Source organism: Oncorhynchus nerka, linkage group LG19, assembly GCF_034236695.1.
Source record: "Oncorhynchus nerka isolate Pitt River linkage group LG19, Oner_Uvic_2.0, whole genome shotgun sequence".
NCBI lineage: Eukaryota > Metazoa > Chordata > Actinopteri > Salmoniformes > Salmonidae > Oncorhynchus > Oncorhynchus nerka.
Window position 1 is genome coordinate 12,334,416 of NC_088414.1, and position 21,012 is coordinate 12,355,427.

Consider the following 21,012-nt stretch of genomic DNA (forward strand, 5'->3'; position numbering starts at 1 on the left):
TTAGGGACGCAAAAAGACAATACAGACTCAAACTTGAATAAATGTTCGACAACTCAGACTCCCAACACATGTGGCAGATAGCCTAGTGGTTAGCGCGTTGGACTAGGCAAGTCAGTTTAAGAACAAATTCTTATTTTCAATGACGGCCTAGGAACAGTGGGTTAACTGCCTTGTTCAGGGGCAGAACGACAGATTTTTACCTTGTCAGCTCGGGGATTCAATCTAGCAACCTTTCAGTTACTGGCCCAATGCTCTAACCACTAGACTACCTGCAGTCCCCATTGTTGAATTATTCTTTTTTTTGACCCATCTACACACAATACCCCATAATGACCTCATGTAAACATGTTTTTAGACATTTGAGCAAATTTTTTGACAAATAAATACAGAAATATCTAATTTGACATAAGTATTTACACCCATGAGTTAATACTTTGTCGACGCATCTTTGGCAGTGATTACAGCTGTGAGTCTTTCTGGGTAAGACACGAAGAGCTTTCCACACCTGGACTGTGCGACGTTTGCTATTACTCTTTTCAAAATTCTTCAAACTCTGTCAAATTGATTGTTGATCATTGCCACACAACCATTTTCAGGTCTTGCCTTAGATTTACAACTGTGACTCGGCCACTCTGGAACATTCACTGTCGCCTTGCTATTGTACTACTGAAAGGTGAATCCCATCTTCCATCGTCTGGTGGAAAGCAGACTGAACCAGGTTTTCCTCTAGGTTGTTGCCTGTGCTTAGCTCCGTAACATTTCTTTTTTTTTTATCCTGAAAAACTCCCCAGTCCTTAGCAATTGCAATCATAACCATAAAATGATGTAGCCACCACTATGCTTGAAAATATGGAGAGTGGTACTCAGTAATGTGTTGTATTGGATTTGCCCCAAACTTTGTATTCAGGACATAAAGTGAATTGCTTTGCCACATTTTTTTGCAGTATTACTTTAGTGCCTTGTTGCAAACAGGGTGCATGTTTTTGAATAATGTTTATTCGGTGCAGGCTTTCTTCTTTTCTCTCTGTCAATTATAGGTTAGCATTGTGGAGTAACTACAATGTTGATCCATCCTCCGTTTTCTCCTATCATGACCATTAAACTGTGTAACTGTTTTTAATGTCACCATTGCATTAGCCTCATGGTGAAATCCCTGAGGGGTTTCCTTCTTATCTGGCAACTGAGTGAGGAAGGACGCCTTTACCTTTGTAGTGACTGTGTGCACTTATACATCTTTCAGAGTGTAATTAATAACTTCATCAATGTCTTCTTTTTTTTCTTCTTTACTTTGTACCCATCTACCAATAGGTGCTCTTCTTTGCGAGGCTTTAGAAAACCTCCCTGGTATTCGTGGTTGAAAATGTGTTTGAAATTCACTGCTCGACTGAGGAACCGTAAAGATAATTGTATGTGTGGGGTACAGAGATGACGTATTCATTCAAAAATAATGTTAAATCACTATTATTACACACACACACTGAGCAGAGTGAGAAGCCCACACACGTCATACGGTACATTTTTACTCCTGAACTAATTTACCATAACAAATGGGTTGAATACTTACTGGCTCAAGCCATTAAAAAAAAAAAAATCCACTTTGACATTTTGGGGTATTGTGTGTAGGCCAGTTTATTCTATTGGCTCATTTACTTTGTTTGTGATCTTTTATCATTTCTTACTGTTGTTGCATTGTCGAGAAGGAGCCTGCAAGTAAGCATTCCATGTGTATATTTTACATACGACTATTATATAACTTGAAAACTCATGCAGGGGCGATGGAATATGGGATAATATACCCGCGTATGGATGAGGGTAGTAGTATACTAAGGGTTAGGATAAGTGTGTGTGTGTGCGTGCGTGCGTGTGTGTGTGTGTGTGTGTGTGTGTGTGTATGTGACTGACTCTCACCTGTGCATCAATGACCTTCTGTTTGGAGTCGACCGCAGCCTGCATATCACTATGGTCTTTCTTCAGCTCCTCTTCCACAGACATCAGCCTGGACACACACACGTACACAGCGAGACATGACGCACACACACTGTGTTAGAGGGACAGTAGCGACACAAACAGAAGGGCGCACACCGTGTAAGAACCAAGGCATGTGGACACAGTGCAGGGGCAAGGATTGTGTTACTCTTGACACACAGGGGGTCTGCTCGTGCTTTAAAGATGTATGCCAGAGTGCACACTGCACAGCCTGTAATGGAGTTATTGGAAGGAGGGTATCTTGGGCCCACTGGTCTGCTATGTATTTAGGAGGTGTGTGTAGGAGTGTGGAGCTTCTAATTGAGTTTGTGAGGTGTGTGTGTGTGTGTGTGTGTGTCTCGGGCACTGGTCTGCTAGGCATTTAGACATCAGGATAACACTTTTCACTTTAATTGAGTTTGTGAAATGTCAGTATATTGAGTTTTGTGAGATGTGTGTGAGTTGTGTGCTTGTGAGTGTGTGTGTGTGTGTGTGTGTAGGCTCTAACAGCAGAGTGCAGTGTGATAAGGATCTGACGGGAACAGGGAAGCGTTGTGTCTCCTGACATCACAGACCAGCGGATAACATCAGGAAAACACAGCAGATAACATCCCCCATCTCTCTCTCCCCTTCCATTTGATTCTGCGCAGCCCGCTTCACTTTGTCGCAGGTGACCGGTTTAATACTCATCACCGCATCCTTTATCTGAAGGTCGGCTGGACCTCTCGAAATTCCCGGAGATCACTTCATTTCTCCCTTTTTTGTTTCCAGATCTCTGCTGCACAAAGCTTCTAAAATATCTCACTTCTCTGTTAAAGCATAGAAATACGAGGCATGAAACCCACTCACAGGGATGAGGTCCCTTGTGTCTCTACAAAACCTAGGTAAAATCAGCCTTTAGTTTGAACTTCTCGTACGACCCCTCTCTGTCTCTCTCGCTCTCTCTCTCTCTCTCGGCGTGAGCTCGCTCTCTCTTTCCACATGTTCACACTCTCTTTCTTCACCTCCGACGTTATCTCCATCCCTCCACTCTCCATTCACCGGGCTGTCGGGAAAGGGTCTGATCCCCCACGCCAGACGTACCTGCTGATAATACCCTTCATCTGGAGGTCCTTGTCGTCCTGCTGTCGCCTCAGGCGTTCCTCAGACTCCTCCAGCCGTGCCTGGTACTCCATTAGAACCTTCGGACCTCCGTCATCCTGGCCCTTCAGACGAGCCTCGTACTCCTCCAGCTTCTGGACCGACACACGCAGCTTCTCCTGGAGGACCACGATCTCCTGCTGGTACTGGAGAGAGAGAGAGCGAGAGACAGGGTTAGAGGAAGAGTCAGTCACCAGCAATACAGCCACCTGCTACTACAGACAGGAGAGAGAGAGAGAGTCAGAATTTGTATTATTATCATCATCAACAGTGCCAACCCGATAATTGTTTCAAATGGTGCCGACCCATACTAGCCCATTCAATTGTCCTGTTATTTCTAGGTGAAGGAGGGCATTAACCGTCAACATTACCACCACTGTCAATGTCCTCCTCATCAAAGTGGTCCTCCGGTAGACTTTGACAGGTGTATCACCTCCTTGTCACACAATTTCTGCATCTTATCTGATTCGTTATTTTTTTGGTCCACCTGGTTTCACGTTTTACATGGTCAAATATTGAAGGGAAACTGAAACGCGCACGAGTCAGGATTATAAAAAGCGCTGGAAGTGTGGAAGACTATAAGTACCCATTAGCCAACACTCATTGTAAATCGTCCAACTTTTCTAAGCTACCAGTACTCCTGGGAGGGATACGTTTCCATTCCTTCCATGTCCCAAATCCCACCAGCACTTGCCTTTGATCCCTAACCTCTAAACCTGGGCCTGTGAGGGGACTTAAGCTGAGCACTGTTCCAGAAGAAGAAGGAAGAGAGGGAATAGACGGAGGGATGAGAGGGAGAAGACGGACCTGTGAACAGTACTGGAGAGGAGAGAGTTTGTGCTGGCTGGGAGAAACGAGGCGCAGAAGCAAATCCCTTTAATAAAACACATCCTGGATCCTGCAGCTGCATTTAAGGGTACGCACTGAACAATAATGGTTCTAAATAGTACCAGATAGGGGTTCTAAATGGAACCTGTATAGTGGTATAAAGAACACCCTTTCCTAAGGATCTATAAAGCACACAAAAAGGGTTCCGCTATGGTTCCAACCCCTTTTTTAAATGGTTCTTTATAGGTGCTTTTGAAGAACCACAGGGTTTTCTATCAGCCAGGTGTTATGATGGTGTTAATTGACACGTTGAATCGAGTGTGCTACCTTTGAAACAGCTGGGTGTCCCTGAGGAGAGAATTGAGAACGCAAGGACTGATTTAGTCAACCAGACTCAATTGACACAAGGCCCTCCTGGAGTGTTTCACAAGACGGCGTCACTGGTCATAGTCTTATATAACATGTAACAGCATTAAAACACATGACTTTAAACTGGAATGACACTCACTCACAGTTGCACAAAAAGAGCGGTACGCAAACCACACCCGCAAAGAATTATAGTGAGCCGCCTCCCCTACATTTGAATTATCACCAAGTATTTTGTGAACTGTGAAGAACCATCGGAGAACTCAAAGGTTTATTTGAGTCATTATGGTTCCACATAGAACCATCCCCTTGAGGAACCCAGATTTTTTTTGTTTGTGTGTGTGTGTAGTTTTAAAAGGTCTTCTGAAGGATCCCATCAAAGCTGGAGTTCGTTATTGATCGTGTGTTGGTTATGCACGCTCCATTTCCCTCAGCGTTTTGATAGAGCTCCAACGATCATGTATGAGTCATGTGCAGCCAAGAGGAGCTGAGAGCCAATGAGATGCGCTGGTGGGATGACAAGCAAGTGAATAAGCAGCAGGAAGCATAACCACACACACACACACACACACACACACACACACAATTACAAAAGAGAATACCTTAAAGTTGAAATCCTTTGACCATTCAGAGTATTGTTATTAGAGATGCTGGGTTACTGTGAGTGATTGTAGGTTGTAACGGGGGAAAAGCTTAAGGGTAGGAAGGAGGTCTTGGCATTGGGAGTTGAGGGGAGTAGAGAGAGTACTGGGAGTGAGGTAGTGTTTACATTTGAGGGTTAGGCGGAGAGGTAGAGGATGGGTGCTGAGGACCGGGGGGGGTAGTTAGGGAGGTAAAAGGGAGATTGAGAGAGGGTTAAGGTTGGTTTTGGGAGATGGACGTTACCTTCTCGGCCAGAGTGAGATCCTCTCTGTTTCTGAACTCGGGGTCCATCCCCTCATGGTCTACATACTGCACATTCATATTCAACAGCCAGGCAGCCGTACGGTCCAGCGCATTGGGGTTCATTGGGGAGGGGGCCTAGTGGAACCAACACAACACACACACACATGAGCTGAGTCGAGTGGGACGCCCACACACGTCATACGGTACACACACACACCAGCATACGGTGCACACACGCCGACATACAGATTACATACACACCGGAATAAGCATGGAATGTGCATGGAACGTGACGAACAGATGTGATCACCAGAGCAAAGTGTGGTATGTGTGTGTGAGAGAGAGAGAGAGAGAGAGAGAGAGAGAGAGAGAGAGGGCGTGGTATGTGTGTGTGTGTGAGAGAGAGAGAGAGAGAGAGAGAGGGTGTGGTATGTGTGTGAGAGAGAGAGAGAGGGTGTGGTATGTGTGAGAGTGTATGTTTGAGTGTGAGATAGAGAGCGAGCGTGTGTATGAGTGAGAGAGAGTGTGTGTGTGTGTGTGTGTGTCATTAAATGTGTCAGTTAAGGTGACTGACAGTTGGTCAGAGGGAGATGGAGCCTTTGGACTGTGAAGGGAGGGGAAGAACAGTGGGGTCGTTTCACAGACAAAGTCCAAAACACTCTTTGGAACTGAAACATTGACTATATTTATTTGAATCTCAGATATGGTGTGCTGAATGAATTCAAATATATTCGCTCAAACCTCACACTGTCATTTCATTGTCCTTGGGCACTTCTCAGAAGAATACCAAGGTCAAGACAGACGAGATTTCTACTGAATATACAGTGTTAGTAAGTCAGTTAGTTAGGTAGCGACATATTCATGTGATGTTCGGCGACATGCCCAGCAGCCTATCGACATATCTGGACGTCATTCCGAATTGGACAGAGACAGGATCATTTCGTGAACTCAGAACCTAGCCAGGTTTGATTACAGCTGTGTTGCACGGATGAGAACTACAGTAGCAATCTTGTCAGTATATAAAGCACCGAGCTCTATTAAAAATACATGCATCTCCAGACACAGCTGAAACCCAGTCAGTGTAGCCAGACAGCGACTCGATCAAGCAATTGATTTCCTTCTCAATGTCTCGCTCTAATCCCCCTGCTATGTATCTCTAATGGAGTTCAGAGAGGAAGGAAGGAAGGAAGACATTCAAAACAACATGCTTAACAAATCCCAGTAGAGCGCGCATGGTGGTGTCTGTCTGGTTTCCATTACGACCCCATTAACCCTCGACCCTCGGGCTACACCAATCAGTCAATCACTAAGCCGGGGGGGGGGGGCGGGGTATTGCGGGAAACTGGGAATGTAAATGTCCTTCCTGTCACCTTGAGGCCAGAGATCACCGGGGGGGGGAAACCATCGAACAGCCAGCCTGGTCGATGGTGACCTGCTGACTATGAGGTCATCTTTAACAGCCCGAGGATGCCAGCAGATCAATTATAGACACACTAGAACAACTCCCAGTCCCAACAGCGAGAGACACACAGCCACACACACACACACACACACAAATAACCAAGAGCAAGATTTGAGTGAGTGTGTGTGTGACCTGCTACCAACCCACCAACACCCAAAAACGACTAACTAATAAACAAACTAGCCTGTCTATCTCGATGCGTCAGTACAAAAGCAGGAAACAATAGACCTACGCCTGCATCCATCGCTCGACCTGTGATCCCGTGCTATTAGACTTCCACGTGTAAGTAGGCGGTGGAGAAGCTGAGCGTGGCGTTTACGGCCATTACACGCTGGCTGCTCCAGCGACTAGAATCAACTGAGAGCTCCGGCACCACCCACCGGACATACAGGCCTCGTCAACATGCAGCGCATAATGGGATGAAGTGGTGTTAATGACACTGCGTCATTTGTTCATTTAAAAGCCTTATTTAGCCTGAGAACTCATTGAGAGACAAACGACCATGTTTCAACGCTGATCTGGTACGAACCCTCCTGAAAGCCCATTTTGAAGTTACCAACATGACTGCCAGCCAAGGACCGCGCTGTAACAGCTATCCCCACATACACAGTCATTTGAACAAGCGTACGTTGCCTGACCTGTTTGTGCTGGGCTCTCTGCTTGGTCTCGGGGCTGTCTCCTTTTGATGACGACGACTGTTGCCGTAGCCGCGCACCACTGCCGGGCCAGTCGGGCGATGATGACATCATGCTGCCGCTGGAGGGGCGCGGGTAGGGCCCGCTGTTGAGCAGGTTCGGCGGCGTGCGCCCCCTGGTGACGGTGGTCTGCGGAGGGGGCTGGTCTATCCTGCGCTGGGGGCCGGCGTTGTTTTGTCTGGGCATGGTGGGCTGGGCCTCTGTGAGTGACAGCTGCCTCCGCGTGCCTACAAACTCCCCCGAACGACGTGCATACTCCTCCCCGCTACTCCCCCCACCACCACCTCCTCCTCCGTGGTTCAGGAAGGTGTTGTGTTTCCCTCCTCCTCCCAGCCCGTCCTCATTGTTGCTATGGGAACTGTGGGAGCTGTGGCACTCGGAGCCCGAGTCGGCCATGCCTCGCGGCGACACTGGCAGCCCTGCCGCCATCTGGTAGACGGGGTTCTGGAAGGACAGGGGGGCCAGAAGCTGAGCCGGCCTGCCTGGGGCACTCTCTGACCCAGGGGTGGTGGGGGTCTGGACCGGCCTCCTCAGTGTAGGACCTCCAATGATGTTACCCTGGGGGGTCCGGGCCGACCACACTCCCCCAGGAACGATGCCCTCTCCCAGTCCGTCTGAGGGGCCGCCCTCTAAGATGCGGGGGTCTTGGAGGTCCACCATGGACAGGCTTTTGCTGCCGTTGGCCATGCCCAGCTCGGGTTCATTGGACTCGGAGTAGCTAGAGCTGCGGGCCGGGGAGGGGTGGATCCCAGAATTCCTGGTGACGAAGAAAAGGTCCTTGTTCTCCGGGGTCGGGGAGGGTAACCTGGTGAAGTCCACCAACCTGAGAGAGGGGAGGGGGGGGTTGAGGGGAGGAGGAGCAGGAGGTAAAAGGAGGAATGGCAAAGATAGAGGTTTTGACTATTCTGTAAAACAGTTGTACACGGCTGTATCTATTGACCCTTACAGACATGAAAAATGACCAGTCAAACCTTTCAGCCCACACATGAGAGGCAGTTAAGTGTGAAATCCCAATGAACACTCACCCTACACAACAGGACACATGGTATAAAAACAGCAAACCAGCAGCAGGTGAGGATGTGAGTCATAGGGAGAAGTTAAGTGATCCACACTCATTCTCTCCTCCCCTCCCCTCCCCTCCTCCTCCTCCTCCTCCTCTCCTTTCCTCCACCACCCAGTCAGAAGCTTTATTGTCTGGAGACGATTACCTTGACAGCCACGATTTATGTCCCCATAATCTCTCTCTCTCACTTTCTCTCTCTCTGCTGCTTTCTCTCTCCTCTCTCTATATCCCTCCCTCCCTCTCTCCCTCCCTCCCTCTGTGTGAATGGGATGTAATTAAGAAAGACTGCTAGAATGCTAGTCTTGTTCACTCCAGCCTCCATAAATCTGACTGGGGTTACAGGTTCTCCGCCAGCCTGATAAGGAGGGGACAGGACAGGGACTGTGGCTGGGTCGACACACCATAGCGTGGTCTGATAAGGGGGGTGCGCGACGACGACAGTGGCTAATTATACCGATTGATCCTGGACCGCTGTTGAACACAATAGACAACAATGACCGTCATCTCATTCACCTAACAAAGAAATTAACTTTACAAGAGATCGTCATTATCATTCTTCATTTGTTGACCTTCATTTAGAGATCGTCATGACCTTTTATCTCACATGAAATTTGAAGAGCAAACCTTGACCACCTTAATCATCCATACCCATACCGTTTCCTTTTGTTTTTATTTTGTTCCTCCTAACCTTTACCCTACCCTCACCCTGTCCTTACCCTGAGAGGTCATTGTCGATGACCATCTTCTGCAGGCCGGTGGAGATGCTGCAGCCTGCCCCGGTGTTGGGCGGAGACCCTGTACGGTCAGAGGGGGACGGAGCGGTCATGGTCATGGTCATACTGGACGGATTGGTCAGCACTGTGTTCACCTCCCGGAGGATCCTGGGTAGAGGCCCCAGTTTGGAGGCGGAGGTCTGAGAGGCAAAAGGTTCAAAGTCAGAGATGGGGTCAGGGGTGAGGGTAGCGCAGTAGAAACGTTGAGGCCTTTAAGCACAGATCTGAGATCCACTTCCACCTCCTGCAATCCTAATAATTAATCAGGGCGGTGGGGTACGGAAGACATTAGACTGACAAGACTGACATTAGATCAGTGTCTAGGCTTGGGGGCAAACTTCATCCTACTTAGGCTCACTCTGTATTAATGGCATTCTTCACAGTCTTCTACTCCACTATATATGAAGCCATTTTAAGCATTCGTGTGGTACTGCTGCAACTTGTGTAGGCACTAACTGAAACCTTGGATCGCAGATGAGACGGCGACTTATTTTCCTCCAAAATGTCCGTCCCCGTGTCTGTGTGAGTCAGTCAGCTGCTCGATGGCGTATTACTTTTCCAATTACAGAGTGCTAATCTTACTCTAATTATGCCCTTCAGTTTGAATAATGAATCCGAGCCTGGGAGGATTTGATGTCGAACGGGGACAGACAGGAGTTAAAAAAAAAAAGGAAGCGTGTTGTTCTCTGTGAGGAGCACACACACATACAAATGGAGTCTATGGGTTTTGTCCCCAAATGTACCTAGTAATTACCACGCTGGGATGGCTCTCCATACGGAACCATGACTTATGCACTAGGTGCCCTAGCAAATCCATTTGCAAGTCAGAGCACACCAATAGTGCACTCTCATTGACAGAGAGTGGTCGCGGTAGTTGTATTATATAAGCAATAGTGTGCTGTACACATTGGTGAATGTTGTTCGGTAAACATGCTAATGCACCCTGTACATCATTAAACACTGAAGGGTAGTGATAATGCACCACAGCATTTTTAAGTATGTACTTTCAAAGTACGTATTTAATTAGGGCCAGAGGTTTTTCCTGACTACATGACCTGGCCAGAGAAAAAGGTCTGGGGGCCTAGTTATATAGGCTTTCACCAGGTCTCAGAAAATGTTCTTGGTCAATTCCGATCATGAAAATCCACTTATAGCTGGGGCCTTGAGTGGCCAGGACAAACTCCCGTCTCCTTTCAATTCTTCAAAAACGATATACAGATGTAAGTGTATATGAACAAATGACAAAATGTCCCTTGTATTCATTGTTGTTGTCCCCCCCCCCCCCCACCCCCGGTTGTCAGCCCTACCTGGTCCATGGTAGAGACGACCTCTGACAGCAGGTTGTGCAGGGTGGACAGCTCCCGTCCCAGGTCGATGTAACCTTCGAACCCTGCTGTGTTGGAGATGGTCTCCGGGTTGGAGATCTCCAGCAGGAAGCGCTGCATGTTGGTCCACTCGTGCTCCAGGAACTGGTTCATAAAGGACATGTACTCCTCCTTACTGCCAAACCTGGGATGGAGGGAGAGAAAAAGAAAGCGAGAGGGAGAGAGGAGGGGGGAGAGTGAGTGCCTGCGTATAGAAAACTCTCTCTCTCTCTCTCTCTCTCTCTCTCTCTCTCTCGCACACAAACACAGTGAAAACGGACGACGTCAACACACACACGCCGTCAACACACACTCACTTGGTGAAGTTGGCCAGGTTCTGGGTGACCTTGGCGATGAGCGTGAGTGTGCGTGCGGTGCGGTCGTCAGGGTACTCCTGCATCAGGTTGAAGAGCGACGGGGACATAACGGCCGGGCACAGGAAGCGCAGGAACAGAGACGCACTGATCAGCCGCTCGCTGATATCCGGTCGGCCCCGGCTACTGCACTCCTGTCGCCACGACGCAAACACCTCCTTCAGTTCCCGTGGAAACACACTGCCAGGGAGGGGGATGTATCAACAACATTAGGGAGGAGATTAGACAGTGGTCCCTGTGGTAACTGTGGTTCCTAAAATGTCATGAGAGATAAATGGTAGTGTATTGTGGCCCGGTGTCCCAGTAGTTACCAGTAGGAGTTGATGATCTTGCAGAAGGCCAGCTCGCAGCACATCTTCAGGTTGCTCTGGTGCTCCTGCAGGTCATTGGACGAACACTTGGACGGGTCCACCTCACAGTTCTCATCTGACTCATACAGCGCCTTGATAAACTCACCTGTAACACAGGGAGAGAGAGAGAGAGACAGTCAGACACGGACATTCAGCCAGTTCGGAGAGTCAACGGGGTTGGAGAGGGAGACAGGTGAGTGACGAGACACAAACATTCATCCATTCAGACAAACATGAATTCAGACACAAAACATTCATGAATTCAGACACAAACATTCATTAATTTAGACACAAACATTCATTAATTCAGACACAAACATGAATTAATTCAGACACAAAACATTCATGAATTCAGACACAAACATTAATTCATTCAGACACAAACATTAATTCATTCAGACACAAAACATTCATGAATTCAGACACAAACATTAATTCATTCAGACACAAACATTCATTCATTCAGACACAAACATTCATTCATTCAGCAGTTTGTTGCTGGGAGTAGTTATAATGATTGACCACCAGGGGGCTGTTTTTGCTATTGACCGCTGGGATTTTTTAAACTAAAGTGACACTGAATCGCTGAAAGAATTACCGTGTCTCAATTCAAAACAGCATACCATAACAGCACACCATAACAGCATACCATAACAGCACACCATAACAGCATACCATAACAGCATACCATAACATCATACCATAACATCATACCATAACAGCACACCATAACATCATACCATAACAGCACACCATAACAGCATACCATAACAGCACACCATAACATCATACCATAACAGCACACCATAACATCATACCATAACAGCACACCATAACAGCATACCATAACAGCATACCATAACAGCACACCATAACAGCACACCATAACAGCACACCATAACAGCATACCATAACAGCATACCATAACAGCACACCATAACAGCATACCATAACAGCATACCATAACAGCATACCATAACAGCATACCATAACATCACACCATAACAGCATACCATAACAGCATACCATAACATCACACCATAACATCACACCATAACAGCATACCATAACAGCATACCATAACATCACACCATAACAACATACCATAACAGCATACCATAACAGCATACCATAACATCACACCATAACAGCATACCATAACAGCATACCATAACAGCACACCATAACATCACACCATAACAGCATACCATAACAGCATACCATAACATCACACCATAACAACATACCATAACAGCATACCATAACAGCATACCATAAGCAAGACATCACTTCAGACCGTCACCAACTATCCAATGGCAACAATAGGTCAACCAACAATAAGAACCCTGAGTGAACCTGAGTCGGAGACCCAGGTCATCCCAGGTAACACAACTGATGTTCATGCGCTTCAGACAACGCTCCATCAACGTTCCACAAACAACCCCCCCTCTCCCCCTTCCTGTCAACCTTGCCCTTCCCATATGAAGGAGAACAAGAGAGGAAGAGAGAGAGAGAGTGAGGGAGGAGAGCGAGAAAGAACGAGAGAGTGGATGTGGTAAGACTATAAAAAGAAGATCTCATCCGTAGTTTGACAGTGATAAAGGTGTAATCACTTCCCCTGTACAGTTTGTCTGTCTCTCTCCCTCCCCCTCTCCCTCCCCCTACTCCTGGTCATCCTTATGTCACCCCTGCATGGCAGACCAGAACCAGTTCATCTTTGGCAGCGATGAGATGTTCCATTATTCACCTACGGTAGGCTTCAAAGCACATTAGCTCCAAGGAATACACACATGGATGATTCACTGAGGGCCCAATATATTCTTAACACAACCCCAGAAATAAAGACAGACAGACAGACCTTTTAGATCTATACACAGAGAGGGAAATGAGAGAGGGATGGAAAAAGAAAGAGCATTTGCAGGGAGGGCGTGTGCTTTTCTGCAGCTAAAACTGCTGCTGTGTACGTTTCTAAATCAGGCTGGATGAGGTAAATACAGCAACATGCACCAGGCTTATCGCCGGGCCCACGGCCAAACAATAACACAACACTGGACTAACCTTATGGTAGAGAAAGGGAGAGTGAGATAGGGAAGGGGGAAAAAAAGAGAGAAAGTCCTGTGTACAGGAGGGTTGGGCCTTCTCTGCCTTAAGACCTCCACTACAGCTCAATGACCTTTGACCTCCACTACAGCTCAGTAAGCTCTTTACTATGAACTATCTAAAAAATGTGGTATTTCATTACTTTAACAGAACATTTCCTAAAACTTAAAAGACGGTTATATTTAATGTCAATTTTGGTAATGTTATAGGAACGTTCTCCGAAAGACGGCACAACATTGAGAATGTCGTCAAATATTTCGGAGAATGTTAAAAAACAACATTCTTCTGTGGGAATTTCAGTACTTCAGCATAATGTTTCCTACAGGTTTCCTTATGGTTCTATTTAAAGCCATGTTCTCAAATTGTTCCGGAACGTTAAGAAAACTTTCAACAAAAACAACAAGAAAACTTTAGTAACGTTCAGGGAACGTTCTAATAATGTTATTTAAAAAACATACATTTCGTTCTCAGAACATTAAGAAAACGTTCCATAAAAACCACAAAAAAACTTTAGTAATGTTCAGAGAATGTTCTAAAAATGTTATTTTAAAACATATACATTCCATTCTTCTCAGCATCAACAAAACTCTATCCCCTATCGTGTTAAGTGTGTTGACCGCGCCTACTCATTTGCCACATCTGAACTTAAAGTGGAACTGGCAGCGTTTGAACTACTTTGCAGATATGAAACAAACAGACAATCATAATATCAGACATGATGATCAATATAAAATATTGCTATCAGGTTGTAAATCACAGCTGGCTTGTATGTTGTTTGTTGCCTCCACCCATTCGGGTTCCACTGTTTCAGTTTCAATGACTCAATATTTTGGACAAAAACGGATTGATGTAACTAAGGCTGGGAATGTCAATACAATCAAACTACCAAGGGCAATGATCACAAGTCAGTCAACATGGCTAATAGGCTAGCATATCTATTGATTAGGCTATTTATTTAGTTATTTATTTAGCAAGCTAGAAACCGAGAGCCTAACGTTAGCTCGCTGCTTGGAGGATGTCAGGTCATTGGAGGAGTGGGTGAGTGAGCGACCTTTCCTCTCAATTTTTCCCGGTGGAGACAGATGGTATTTAATTAGGCGTTATTTACCGCAGTGTCCAAACGCACGGCCGCTATCCCACTCTATAATGCTATAGAATATTCACAAATAGCCTTACTCTACGTCATTCCCAAGCATTCTATGAATTCATGCTTGTTTGATTAGTAGTGTGAAGACTTGAAGGCTTGAAGGCAGGCATTAGAGAGATAAACATTATTTATCTTCTCTCCTCCAGAGGGTGGCCTGCGCTGAAGGGAAATGTCACGGTCCACAGACTGGAGCAGTCATCTCTACAGCCATCTCCTACAGCTGAATACAAAGACCATATCTACAGCCCCATCCTCCTCATCTGTACAGCAGATCCTACCACATACATCGTCTCCAATAGCTTTATCTCTCCTCTCCTAGAACTGAAGACATAGAGAGGCTGGAGAAGACAGGAAGGCAGACATTCAGAAAACGAGGCAGGCAGACAGATATATAGATACAGACAGACAGACTTACCAAGTGCGTCCTGCAGGTACTTCTGCCCCACCAATTTGAGGTACTCCTCTATAGCCTTGGTGGCCAGGGTGTTCTCTCTGAAGATCAGGTGCTCGTTCTCCCCACACCGGTCCACCTCTGACATCATCAGGTCAGTCAGGAAGTCCTACAGCAAAACAGGAAGAGAGAACATGTTGAGATGAGACTACAACTCCCAGAAGACACTGCGGTTGCTAAGCCAGCAGCATACCACCCTGCATACCACTGCTGGCTTGCTTCTGAAACTAAGCAGCGTTGGTCCTGGTCAGTCCCTAGATGGGAGACCAGATGCTGCTGGAAGTGGTGTTGGAGGGCCAGTAGGAGGCACTCTATCCTCTGGTCTAAAACATATCCCAATGCCCCAGGGCAGTGATTGGGGACACTACCCTGTGTAGGGTGCCGTCTTTCGGCTGGGACGTTAAACGGGTGTCCTGACTCTCTGAGGTCATTAAAGATCCCATGGCACTTAATTTTTTTTTATTTGATTTAATCCATTTTAGAATGAGGCTGTAACGTATTAAAATGTGGAAAAATCCAAGGGGTCTGAATACTTTCCGAAGGCATTGCCTCAAATAAAACAGCAATTTACTGTGTTAGTCTGACGTGTGTAGACCTATGACACAACTCATATCTTATTTGCACTGTGCAAGTAATAATACAAATGACAATAATAATTTATTCAATTTATATAGTGCTTTTCAAAGAATCTCAAAAGCGCTTCAAAGCACACACAAGAAAGACAAGTAATTGAGAAAAACAACATCACAACATCATGAAATGGACAGTCGTTAGAAACTTCATGGCTTGAGTGGTCATCTGAGGGAGGTGGTCAAGTGGGGAGAGAAAGTCCGTAGGCAGGGTAGGAAACGCAGTCTCATCAAGGTGTCTCAGTCGGATGAAGTTGTGGCTAAGCCACTGCAGTTCATGGACTTAGCTAACTACCTACTTCACTACCCAAAAAATGAAGCCCTCACTTGGACGATGCTATGGCAGTCACGAAGTGGTGCCAGAAAGCACACCACATTTCAATAATAGTTCAAGAGCAGCCTTGTAACTTTGTCCTCCCTACAATCCTCATCGCAGCACACCACTGCCGCCTTGCTTTCGGATTCTCTCCATCCTCGACCAGCTAACGTTAGCTAGCTAGCCAATTAAACAAATGACTTGCCAGCTTCAGTCTTAATTAACGCCGTGGTGGATTCTGATGATATGAATTAGCCACATTAATTGCAGTGGCGTGTATTCATGGCTGCCAAGGGAAGCCAGACTTCCCCAAATATTTGACCAATAAAATAAATAAATAATCATAATAATTGATCTTTCGTCTCTCTGTGTTTTCATAATTTTCCGTCAATTCGCTAGTGGCTGAATCTCACCGGAGAAATCATCTGAGCGAGGGAAACAGCGCCCCTCTGTCTCAGTATGTGTAGCCCATGTATCTGATGCTGTCTGGAACAAAAGAGTATGACTTGTTGCCACCGTAGCATTTGATTGATTGATGCCAGCAAGCATTTGGCCTCCCTTGATAAAACAATTATAAAATAATTAGCCTATCAGCTTTGAGCTGAGCTCAACTGTGGGTTGTCCTGGCACAGCAAAATTCCCCCCAAGGGCAGCCAGTTTGGATTTGGCTTCACACCAATCAAATCACATCCTAATCAAAACGTCATCATTGTCAGACAAACGTGTCTGTTTCATGTCTGCTTGTGTTGACCTGCAGTACCTAGCTTGCTAAAATCGGCCCTTTCCTAAGCCGTGGATGGAGATGTGGATTTGGACTTGTGGTTTTGACATAATGCTCTGTACAGGCCAACGATTATGATCTAACCATAAATTAATATATTGTGCCACTGGCCTGAGATGACTGGAGTTCAATATGTAGCCTAGATGTAGCCTGGTAAGCTCACGTTAACTAGCTAGCTAATTTAGCTGGTTCATTTTTGCCCATGCGAGGAAGTTAGGTTACCTACTGTGGCTAAAATGCTTGCTAGCCTATGGAAAAACTAAAAGCGTAGTATATGACAGACCATAGACTGCTTTGGCAACACGAGGAGGATGGCATTGGCATTCAACTAGTCTACAAGTAGTGTGAGTCAATTTCTTATTTTACTTGTGTGTGCACACACACACACACACACATACAAATCAATATCATGGACGGCCACATATATTAAGCAACATTGATTGAGCTAAAAGCAAAAACACTCACAAACATCTACAGATGCACAATCGAGAGCATCCTGTCGGGCTGTATCACCGCCTGGTACGGCAACTGCTCCGCCCACAACCGCAAGGCTCTCCAGAGGGTAGTGAGGTCTGCACAACGCATCACCGGGGGCAAACTACCTGCCCCCCAGGACACCTACACCACCCGATGTCACAGGAAGGTCAAAAAGATTATCAAGGACAACAACCACCCGAGCCATTGACTGTTCACCCCGCTATCATCCAGAAGGTGAGGTCAGTACAGGTGCATCAAAGCAGGGACCGAGAGACTGAAAAACAGCTTCTATCTCAAGGCCATCAGACTGTTAAACAGCCACCACTAACACTGAGTGGCTGCTGCCAACACACTGACTCAACTCCAGCCACTTTAATAATGGAAATTGATGTAAAATATATCACTAGCCACTTTAAACAATGCTACATAATATAATGTTTACATACCCTACATTACTCATATCATATGCATATGTATATACTGTACTCTATATCATCTACTGCATCTTTATATAATACATGTATCACTAGCCACTTTAAACTATGCCACTTTGTTCACATACCCTACATTACTCATCTCATATGTATATACTGTACTCGATACCATCTACTGCATCTTGCCTATGCCGCTCTGTACCATCACTCATTCATATATCTTTATGTACATATTCTTTATCCCTTTACACTTGTGTGTATAAGGTAGTAGTTTTGGAACTGCTAGTTAGATTACTCGTTGGTTATTACTGCATTGTCGGAACTAGAAGCACAAGCATTTCGCGACGCTCGCATTAACATCTGCTAACCATGTGTATGTGACCAATACAATTTGATTTGACTGGATTTGAAATAGTTTTTGGTATCTTTAAGTTTGTTTTCAGTGTATTAAGCTAAGTATAAAAATGTAGCCTTATTGATTTGATGATGTTTAAATGTTTCTGTCGAAATGGTGCTGGAATAACAGAGGCGTTGCTCCTGTTGTCTTTAGGCTGACTTGTGGTAACGACATGGTTATAAATCAGTATTTGTTTAGTAAACTGTGGAAAACAGGACCACGCTGCAGGTCATATAACTGCCTGTTACGTTCAACATTTTGCTTTGTGGACTTGGACAGATGTCGCTTTCCGGGTTTTGTGAGGAAACAAACATACGTGTAGTCAAATTTATTCCGCCACTGTGCGACTCTTGTCTTTTCGTTGTCATGGTCTTCCTGTCACGGTGGCGTATGAACAAATGGGTTATAGAGCAAACAACGTTGTACTATAGTTTATTTTTATTGGCTTGGCTTCGCCAGTGGTTTTACACACGCACTGCTACTGATTAATTGTTCATTTTTTTTGTATCAACCTGAACAGACTCAAAGCTAGGCACATGGACTCCCTCTCAAGGTAAATCCGAACTGCTTTTCCCCATTTTACAGCATTGAGTCTCTAACGGCCGCATTGGCAACTCCATCTGGAACTAACCCATCAGGTTGCCACACGTTCTTAAAACAAATATATTGTCGGTAATATTGATATAAGGTACAGGAGCTCTCTGCTTAGGCTGCTGCTATAAGGCGCCATGGCCCTGCGTTTCATTTCACGTGTTGATACATTTAAAAACAAATCAACTGACAGAGAAAAAGTGTCCTTTTTCCGGCCCATTTCTATTTCCATTAGCAGTCGAGTGAGAAAGTGAGACTGTGTGTGTGTGTGTCACAGTGCCAAGCCCTGCCCATAGCAGTGTGATTACGGCTCACACTGTGATAATGGTTTGTCTCATTCTTCTGACGCAGTCATGGGGGAGTCTGTATTATCTAGCACACGCACACGCACACGAACACACACACACACACACACACACACACACACACACACACACACACACACACACACACACACACACACACACACACACACACACACACACACACACACACACACACACACACACACAGTAATGGCAAAATGGAGATGTGTTATCAAAATCATCCACAAAAGCCATTCAGTATAAACTAACCTAGCTCAGAACCATACTACCGGACAAGCGGAGAGCTAGTAGCACATGACGGTGATGGCTAAATGGGCCTGTGGCAGCAGGGCTGTTCGTTAAGGGAATTTGCGTGTGTGTGTGAGAGATGAGCCCAGTTTAGTGTGAGGAGTGTGTGTGTTGATCTGTGAAATGTGCAGGGATCTGCACGGCTAGGGATAATTGGAAAACTGGGAAGAGGAAAAGGTATCATGGACCATCCCAGTCCCTGCCATCTGGCCCTGGCAAATACTTCCTAAACACTTCCAGAACGTCACTCAAACCCAATACTAGGACAGCAGGAAGCAGGGTAGAGCGGCCTCTGAAATTGAACCCTACTCCCTATATAGTGCACTACTTCTGACCAGGGCCCGTAGGGAATAGGGGGCCATTTCAGCCTAGATATGCAGCCATTGTGCAGTTTACCAAACTAATATGCCGTTATGTCCATTTTGTGACTCAATTGTAACCCAGTATCTGCGACACACATAGGGAATAACAACAAATCTTAAAAACTCTCTGAAAATGACAGAGCCGGGAAGTCTTCTTAACCAGAGAACGCCAGCAGGGTGAGAGAACGCCAGCAGGGTGAGAGAACGCCAGCAGGGGCAGAGAACGCCAGTAGGGTGAGAGAACGCCAGCAGGGTGAGAGAACGCCAGCAGGGTGAGAGAATGCCAGCAGGGTGAGAGAATGCCAACAGGGTGAGAGAACGCCAGCAGGGACAGAGAACGCCAGCAGGGTGAGAGAACACCAGCAGGGTGAGAGAATGCCAGCAGGGTGAGAGAACGCCAGCAGGGTGAGAGAACGCCGGCAGGGCAAGAGAACGCCGGCAGGGCGAGAGAACGCCAGCAGGGTGAGAGAACGCCGGCAGGGGCAGAGAACGCCAGCAGTGTGAGAGAACGCCGGCAGGGTGAGAGAACGCCGGCAGGGTGAGAGAACGCCGGCAGGATGAGAGAACGCCAGCAGGGTGAGAGAATGCCAGCAGGGGCAGAGAACGCCAGCAGGGTGAGAGAACGCCAGCAGGGTGAGAGAACGCCAGCAGGGGCAGAGAACGCCAGCAGGGACAGAGAACGCCAGTAGGGACAGAGAACGGCAGCAGGGTGAGAGAACATCAGCAGAGTGAGAGAACGCCAGCAGGGTGAGAGAACGCCAGCAGGGACAGAGAACCCCAGCAGGGTGAGAGAACGCCAGCAGGGTGAGAGAACGCCAGCAGGGTGAGAGAATGCCAGCAGGGTGAGAGAACGCCAGCAGGGTGAGAGAACGCCAGCAGGGACAGAGAACGCCAGCAGGGTGAGAGAACGCCAGCAGGGTGAGAGAACGCCGGCAGGGTGAGAGAACGCCGGCAGGGTGAGAGAACGCCAGCAGGGTGAGAGAACGCCAGCAGGGTGAGAGAACGCCAGCAGGGGCAGAGAACGCCAGCAGTGTGAGAGAACGCCAGCAGGGTGAGAGAACGCCAGCAGGGTGAGAGAACGCCAGCAGGGGCAGAGAACGCCAGCAGTGTGAGAGAACGCCGGCAGGGTGAGAGAACGCCGGCAGGGTGAGAGAACACCGGCAGGGTGAGAGAACGCCGGCAGGGTGAGAGAACGCCGGCAGGGGCAGAGAACGCCGGAAGGGTGAGAGAACGCCAGCAGGGTGAGAGAATGCCAGCAGGGACAGAGAACGCCAGCAGGGACAGAGAACCCCAGCAGGGTGAGAGAACATCAGCAGAGTGAGAGAACGCCAGCAGGGTGAGAGAACGCCAGCAGGGTGAGAGAACGCCAGCAGGGGCAGAGAACGCCAGCAGTGTGAGAGAACGCCAGCAGGGTGAGAGAACGCTGGCAGGGTGAGAGAACGCCGGCA

At 46.9% G+C, this 21,012-nt stretch overlaps 1 protein-coding gene across 4 annotated transcripts in view; it reads right to left on the reverse strand.

Moving 5' to 3' along the window:
* The window catches only part of LOC115101069 (disabled homolog 2-interacting protein), a 231,327-nt gene that overhangs the window by 8,087 nt on the left and 202,228 nt on the right, over positions 1-21,012 (reverse strand). For 3 of the 4 annotated variants that reach the window (XM_029620248.2, XM_029620246.2, XM_029620249.2), the window contains 9 exons: positions 14,928-15,072; positions 11,227-11,371; positions 10,859-11,095; positions 10,485-10,686; positions 9,121-9,317; positions 7,285-8,164; positions 5,185-5,319; positions 3,049-3,251; positions 1,909-1,996 (listed from right to left, as the gene is read on the reverse strand). In XM_029620248.2, the coding sequence (XP_029476108.1) occupies positions 1,909-1,996; positions 3,049-3,251; positions 5,185-5,319; positions 7,285-8,164; positions 9,121-9,317; positions 10,485-10,686; positions 10,859-11,095; positions 11,227-11,371; positions 14,928-15,072 (2,232 nt within the window). The remainder of the gene's footprint in view (positions 1-1,908; positions 1,997-3,048; positions 3,252-5,184; positions 5,320-7,284; positions 8,165-9,120; positions 9,318-10,484; positions 10,687-10,858; positions 11,096-11,226; positions 11,372-14,927; positions 15,073-21,012) is intronic. The other variant, XM_029620247.2, reaches the window with a different exon arrangement.